At 52.6% G+C, this 7,186-nt stretch overlaps 1 protein-coding gene across 1 annotated transcript; it reads right to left on the bottom strand.

Moving 5' to 3' along the window:
• Nucleotides 1-290: 290 nt before the first annotated feature.
• On the bottom strand, nt 291-6,962 carry LOC141473416 (apoptosis-inducing factor 3-like). Its single transcript, XM_074160889.1, has 18 exons — nt 6,904-6,962; nt 6,611-6,720; nt 6,415-6,524; nt 5,917-5,961; nt 5,750-5,831; nt 5,518-5,630; nt 5,000-5,086; nt 4,437-4,528; nt 4,080-4,210; nt 3,401-3,516; nt 2,881-2,952; nt 2,475-2,538; nt 1,957-2,033; nt 1,758-1,875; nt 1,513-1,611; nt 993-1,068; nt 460-564; nt 291-333 (listed from the first exon to the last, which is right to left on the bottom strand). Exons 1-18 carry the CDS (start codon nt 6,960-6,962, stop codon nt 291-293), a joined length of 1,599 nt encoding a protein of 532 aa, XP_074016990.1.
• Nucleotides 6,963-7,186: the final 224 nt, after the last annotated feature.

Here is a 7,186-nt window from a genome sequence, read left to right as displayed (position 1 = left end):
GAACATGTGGCTGCTTCTGCACGCTCAGACCCTCAGCTGAGTTTCAGGTCAAGGGCATCCTCCTCTTCTCCAGTCCAGCGGATCCCCGTCGAGAAGAGAGGGGAAAGCACTGCTTTGCTTTGGCCCAGCATGCAAGGGAGCAGCCGAGGGCTGTCTGCAAACACAAAATGCAGGCGCTGGGTTCAGCTTTGCTCATCGTGATTTTATTTCTCTTGTGCCAGGATGGGAGGATGTGGAGCTGTTAACACTTGGTTGACTCTGTGCCCCTCACAGCAGGGCACCTTCCGAGCTTAGGTTTCTGCCAGTGAGGGTATATTGTCGATGTCGCAGGCCCTGCAAGGGAGAGGTACGTTGGGGATTTGCAGTAAATCGTCTCGACTTTGTGTCTCTCAGCGGGCTCTGCTGGTGCGGGGAACACAGCGCAGAACCGCCCACCAGCTTGGTCAGGGTGTCACTTACTCTGCTTCTTCTTTAGAGATTTGTTTCCCTGAGCATAAAACTTCTGCAATTAGGGACACCATGGGGTCACAGTTCAGGCTGGCAGCTGCAGTCACCAAGCCATCCCTGAAAAGGAAAGCGGAAGAATGTGGATCTCTTCAAGTGCACATAACCCAGCGCGGCAGCATCCCTGTGGCACCCTGGCTGGGGTCCAGCTGTATTTTGGAGGGCTCAGGGCAGGGTGGCTGGTACTGCAAGAAGCTGGGCACCGAGCCTGGGAGCAGTGGGGCAGAGGGAGAGGAGATGTGTCCCAGGCTCCATGCCCAGCTGGTATCTTCATCGAAGCTCATCCTTTTCTCCTTCCCTGCCCTGCTTTGGTTTTCTCTGAAACCATCTCACTGCTGGTTCAGTGGCCAGCAGCTGCCTCTGGAGCGCAGCTAAGGGAGGTGATGTGGAGCCTCTGCGGGGGCTCTGCAGGCTGTAGGAGAGAGGACCCTGCCCTGTTCCCAGGGCACTGCTGGGTCAGGGCATGGACCATCCTCTCATTCACTCACCTGATGTAAAAGATCAGGAACTTCTGTTGCTCCAGGCTGCCCTTCACAACAGTGTCTGTGTATCCCTTACCGCAGCCTGCAAGAGAGAGAGAGAGCATCACAGCCTGTTTGGGGAGCTGCCACCCATCCTACCTCAGTGCCATCGCAGGGAGGGGCAGAGGGGACAGTGACTGGCTGGGACAGAGATGGGGAACAGGTATGGAAACCCTGGATAAGCAGAACTGATCCAGAGCTGTAGGACTACGTCATGACCCTGAGCCTCTCCTTGTCTTGGAGAGGGAAGTTCTTCCTCCTTCGTGACCTCTAAGCCACTGGAGATCAGCAAAGAATGAGAACTCTGGGTAACCTGCAGGCCCAGAGCTCAGGACCAGGGTTCAGGAACCTGCCATGGCAGCCAGTCCAAATCCTGAGCTGCTTCAGCTAAACCCTGCAACCACGGTGTGTCTACAAGCCCCAGACTTGGATGAGCAGACGGGCTGGGCAGTGGTTTGGCTGTTCTCATCTGTCTGCCCCTTCCTACCTGCGTAGCGGATGCTTTTCCCAAGCATCATGGTCCAGAAGAAGGGGACAGTGTGCAACGCCTTCTTTTTCTTCAGCATGTTTAAGGCAGCAATGTGACCTGTGATGAACCAGCAGAGGAAATATTTTTCTTGTAGCTCCTCAAAATGCCCCCTGCCTCTTGTTATCCTGCTGTCCCTTCTGCCCTGTTCCCTCGATGCCTGTCTCCGAGGGGAGCTGGAAAATGAGGTGTCTGCACTGTCTCACCGTGGGCCTCAGCCACCTGTTGGTGATGGATGCTGGACCGGTCCCCGTTGAGCAGCGCTACAGGAAAGGAGACCACATCGCCCGCAGCGAAGACGTTTGGGATGTTGGTTTGCATGTGCTAATGGGACAACAAGCAATTAGTGCAACGGTGGGAGGGACGGAACTGGGTACTGACCAGGGATACTCAGCTGGCACTTACCAGATCCACCAAGATGGCACCTTTGTCATCTCTGGTGATGGAGGTGCCCTTCAGAAACGCTGAGTTGGGGAACACACCTGCAGAGAGGAGCAAGGACAAATGCAGCAAAGCTCCGCAAAGGCAGGGAGGAAACTTGACCTCGGCCCTCCAGCAAGCACGTGCCCACGGTGCCTGTTCAGCCAGCTCACAGCAGTGACCAGTGCAGAGCTAATCCAGGGGCAATAAAACCAGGGCCCAGAACAAGTCATGCTCTGATAACGCGGCAGTGACCTACGGAGCTCAGCAAGCGCGTCAAAGTCATACCGAGAGCGTAAGTAGCTCGTTTCCTCCTGCCATTGCTCATGGGCTGCTGACTTTCTCCAGGTGTTTGGGGCCAAGCCATAGGATTGGATTACAACAGAGTGGGAAAGAGGCTGCAGGGAATGGTGTTCTAGGAATGCGCTGGGATGCTCTGGGCTTACTGGCTCTTCTCCCCGTTCCCAAAGGGCCACCTCCGTCCCCCCACTGGGGTCTCTTACCTATTCCCACCACTACCACATCTGCAGGCAGTTTCTCTCCACTAGCAAGAACAGCCTCTATGACCTAGGAAAGAAGCAAGAATCATTAACAGAGGGTTAAAAACTCTGTCCTAATTCCTGCAGCCTCCCTGCTGCCTCATTCTTTCCTGTCTTTTTCCTTCCCCAGGTTCAGATCACCTTGTCCAGCTAATGTGTGTTGCCAGAAATGCAAGAGAAAATCATGCTGTTATCCCTGAGATATGAACACACACTGGTGCCCTTTGAGCCCAGCATTGCGATCAATGAAAATAAATGTGAAGGTTTAGACGTGAGAGAGGAAAGCCTAGATATAGGCACTGGGTTATACCTCAGTCTGGGTTTTTTCCCCTAAAATTAGCAGTTCAGGGATCACAATGGCCTGACTGACCTTTCCATCCTTTCCTTTCAGCTCAGAGAGTTCTGTTTTCATGTAAAACTTCACCCCTTTATTTTGCAGCATCTGAAAAGGAAGAGGAAGCTGGTTTGAGTATTCACTAGGAAATTCCAGGCTGCGCTGCTGTAAAAACAGCCATACCCAGCCAAAACGCAGGCAGGCAGCTTAGCTGCTGCTCCAGCCTGCTGAGAGGTTTCATTTGTGTCCCTGGCTGCTGCAGGGTGCTGGGAAGACCAGCTTCGCTCTGCCGTCCTGGTCAGGACTGGTGCGTGAGGTGGGTCTAGGATGAAGCAGGGCTTGGGGATGAAGCTGAGCTGGGGAGCGAGACGTGCGTGTGAGGGAGGTTGGGACCAGCCAAGTGTGCAGAGCTCCTCCAGCGAGCTGTACGTGAGCAAGGTGGCTGGGCACGCGGGGTTATGACTCAGCGCAGGGGCTGGATCTCCTGGGCTGTTGCAGATCACAGGGCTGCTTGGACAGCATGTGTTCTCCATCCTAGAAATTAGGTTTTCCTAACCTTCATGGCGACACCTCCAACCTGAGGACCCAGCGCATTTTCGAAAGGCAAGTCCTTTTTTTCCACCACTGAGATGGTACCAGCCTTGTCTGAGAGGAAGGCAGCTATCTCCATTCCTGCAAGGGAAAGGCATGCCCAAGGTAAGCCCGCTGCAAGCATGAACCTGCACCCTCCTCCTTGGAAACCTTCTCCCCTTCCAGGTGAGGAGAACAAATCTGATGTAGTGCCAGTGCTCAACCGCTCTTCTATGCCTCTCTGGGCTGAGGTATTTAGCTCCCCTGGTTCTTTGTGTTCATGCATTACGGACCTGGATATTAGGAAATGCAAAGAGCAGCTCCTGGTTGTGCACAGAATAGTTACGTTTCCGTGCCTTACTCCCTCACTTTCCCAATGCTTCTGGGGAGTCCAGCTCGTCTGAAGGACAGTGACCTTTTCATAAGGCACATTTCCCTCTGTCCTTGTCCAGGAACTGTTTATAGCTCTCAAAGTTTCTGGGAATCAGAGGAAAGAGTGAGTGCATGCTGTGTAATGCATACCCCACCAGCTATAGGGCTCTGGGGAGGAACCCAGCCAGGCAGTGAACATCCCTTCCCCGAGGGCCTCTTGTTAATCTGCACACACAGCAGAAGTGGGTTTCAAGGCTATCACCGATGACTTGATACCCAGTCCAGCCTGGTACCTACGAATGAAGCTCCTACGATCACCAGATTCTTCCCAGTTGCCAGCTCTAAGATCTTGCTAGAGTCTTCTGGGGTTTCGAGAATGCACACATTCTGCAGGTCTGCACCTGGGACTTTGAGGGAGCTGGAACTGAAAGAGAGAGAATCCAGATATGTCTCATGATTAGAAATCAAACAGAAAGAAGGGAAGGGGTGGAGCACAAACCCATGCAATCTCTTGGCTGTGTCATCCCATCCTGTCCTGTTATCTCATCTCCTATTACCTCCTTCTCACTCGCCTCTAGAAGACCTCCAAGCTCACTTGTCTTCTTGTCCTGCCTAAAATTTTGTGTGTGGCAAATGCTTTATACACTCACTGGCTGCCTGTTGCAATGAGCAGCTGATTGTACTTCTGGGAGGACCCATCCATGAAGTGGACCTTCTGCTTCTGGAAATCCACCGACACTGCCTGCAGGAGAAAAGAAGCAAAGATTAGACATGTCCCTCTGGTCCACTGGTGTCCTGTCACATCAATTTGTTCTGCTTGCCTGTGACTGCATGCTCCATTTCTGGACATTCAGGTGAGATAAGAAATGCGAGGGTCCTCTCTCTCACTTCCTACAGGTGCTTTAGGAGCACTAAGTATGACAGCACCAAATCTAGGTTCCTCTAAGAGATGTGCAGAAGGCTAGTTTCAAGAGCCACCCTCTTTGCATGTGATGGACACATCTGTCCATGGGTAGCACAGATGAGTGTTACACCCATGGCACTCACACATCCCTAACACTGGCCTTAGAGCGCTGTCCCAGTAGATAACCTGTGTACTTAGGCAGAGCTCCAATTTCTATAAATGTAGTGCTATGCCTGCAGGTGTGGGCATCCCCTCCCCATGGCAGGAATGGGACCACCTATTGAGGACTGAGGTCAGCTGCTCTTGTACCTCTTTCTCTGTCCAGAGCTCTATGCCCTGAGCATCAAGGAATTCAGGCTTCCTCAAGTAGACATCCTCAGGTTTCAAGTTCATTTCCTGGAAAAAAACCAGAAATGTTAAAAAAAGCACTTCTTGCAGACAGCAATACTCTTGCAGTGTTTACTGGAAAGTAAGTTTGCATAAGAGGTCAATTTTGCATTAGTAAATCACAGCTCCCCACACTGCCCCATCCCCATCATCTTCTTGTTCCCCGTCAGAAAAACCCATCAACTCAAACTCCAGTGGGAAGAACTCGATGAAAGGGGATAAAATCATTAGCTTATGGTGGACTCTGATCAAAGACTTTCTGGGAGGAAGAAGTGAAATGTTAGCTGGAAATTATACCCCTTTTCTTTGTGGATGTCTCAACACTCCTTATAATTTGCCAGAGCAGCTCACTCAGTTGCTCAGTCTGGTCCTGAGTGTGGGCCATGTCCCTAATTCACACGTGGTACCCAGGCACAGTCCTGCCCTTCTCACATACAAACCTTGCTCAGTTTGGACTTGTCGTATGGAACATGTTTCTCTTTGGTGGCTATGATGATTCTGCCAGTAAAGCCCTCTTGGCGAAGTGTCTCTGCACACAGCAGGGCAGCCACACCTATGAGAGATGCTCATCTCAGCCCTCTTACACATCACTATAAAGTAGTCCTTCCCGGAGAAGAGAGTGGCAGCTCACAGCATCTGTGGGGAGGGCACAGTACAGACCACTTCACTGACCTCCCCCAAGAAGCAGCATCGTGTCCCGGTTGAGAAGGCATCGCTTGCTTGTGTCCTTCATCCTCACGCTGCTTTCAAGATCCTAGAAGAAAGTAAGTGAGAAATGCTGAAATCGTGCCTAGCCCAAGGTGTTGCTTGTGCTTAGTGACAGCAGGTAAGGTCAGTACCTTCTTTTTTGCTGTAACAAACACCTTTCCATCTTTCACCGTTACCTGCAGGAGTGAAAGAAGAGTGCATTTAAGTGCTACATTCATGAAGCTGTAGTAGGAGCTTTCCTGGGAGGGTCTGGTCCAGTGGGCCATCTGTCTCTGATACACTGAGAGTGACTTGTCTTGGATGTCAAATGATGCTGAGGAGCTCATGAGCTTTTCTCCTCACCCCAAGGGCACTCAGGAAGAGGTGCAAATCCTTTTTTCTTTCTGGAAGAGCTGTGCTGGTTGTGATGTGTACCAGGATGTACGGCATCACCTTTGATTGAAAGCAGCTTTAGGACTGGGAGGTAAATCATCCCAAGAAATCATCCTGTGTGACCTGGACCACAGAGCTGTGGCCAGGGCAGGACCCTTTCAGTTGGTGTCAGGAACACAGAGCTTATGGGAGTGAATGAATGCGAGTGGTATGGAGGACATGGCCCAAGCTGAGAGGAGGAAGAGACAAGAGGTCACCTTAAAGCAGGGAAGGCAGTCCAGAGAAGGGTATTCCTCGATGTCTCCGGTTTTGATGTTAAAGCAGGCGCCGTGCCAAGGGCAGCGCAGCCTCTCCCCTCTCAAGACCCCTGCAGTAGAAAAGCCCCCCCACAACCGAGCAGTGAGAGCTGACCTCCCTGATGTGGCTGCTCCCCCTTCCCAGCACCAGGCTTACCTTTGCTGAGCGGGGCACCATAGTGGGGACACTTGCTGCCCAGGGCGCTGAACTCCTTCTTGTTCCTCACCAGCAGCACCGGGTAGCCAGCCACCATCACTTCCTGGAGCCTGCAGGAGAGAGGGAGAGTTGGGTGCTCCAGGGAGCCGAGGCTCGGCGCCTCGCAGCCAACATGCTGCTCCCTCAACCACCAACATGGCGGCCACCAACATGGCGGCTGTTGCCATGGCAATGCTGCCTCTGCTGCCTACAGAACTCATGGCAGCAGCCTCCCCCCGGCACTAGATACTCACTGTCCGTCCCCAACATCAGCCTCCTTGCAGACCTCGGCGGTGATGATGTCGCAGTCCATGCCGGTGGCTGTGGGCGAGCAGAGGGAGGGGTTGTTTGCCACCGATGCTGTTGCCTGCTGAGGGGCGAAAGGCAGCGCCTATAGATGGTTGTCCCCACACACTCTTGTGCCGTCGCTGCAAAATCCCACCCCAAACCATGTGCTCAAGGGGTCCCGAACTCCCAGTACCGCAGGAAAAAAAAACCCACAACTAGTGGAAAACATGTATTTCCCCACTTTTTCAA

This window comes from Numenius arquata, chromosome 18, assembly GCF_964106895.1.
Source record: "Numenius arquata chromosome 18, bNumArq3.hap1.1, whole genome shotgun sequence".
Lineage (NCBI taxonomy): Eukaryota > Metazoa > Chordata > Aves > Charadriiformes > Scolopacidae > Numenius > Numenius arquata.
This window is presented reverse-complemented; position numbering and strand designations above follow the sequence as displayed.

Excerpts from the sequence above, each read along its gene's own strand:
- LOC141473416 (XM_074160889.1), bottom strand. The coding sequence starts at position 6,962 with ATGGACTGCGACATCATCACCGCCGAGGTCTGCAAGGAGGCTGATGTT. Across the intron at positions 4,529-4,999 it reads AGCTCTGGACAGAGAAAGAG|GCAGTGTCGGTGGATTTCCA; the intron begins GTACAAGAGCAG and ends TTTCTCCTGCAG. Across the intron at positions 1,876-1,956 it reads GTGCCATCTTGGTGGATCTG|CACATGCAAACCAACATCCC; the intron begins GTAAGTGCCAGC and ends TTGTCCCATTAG.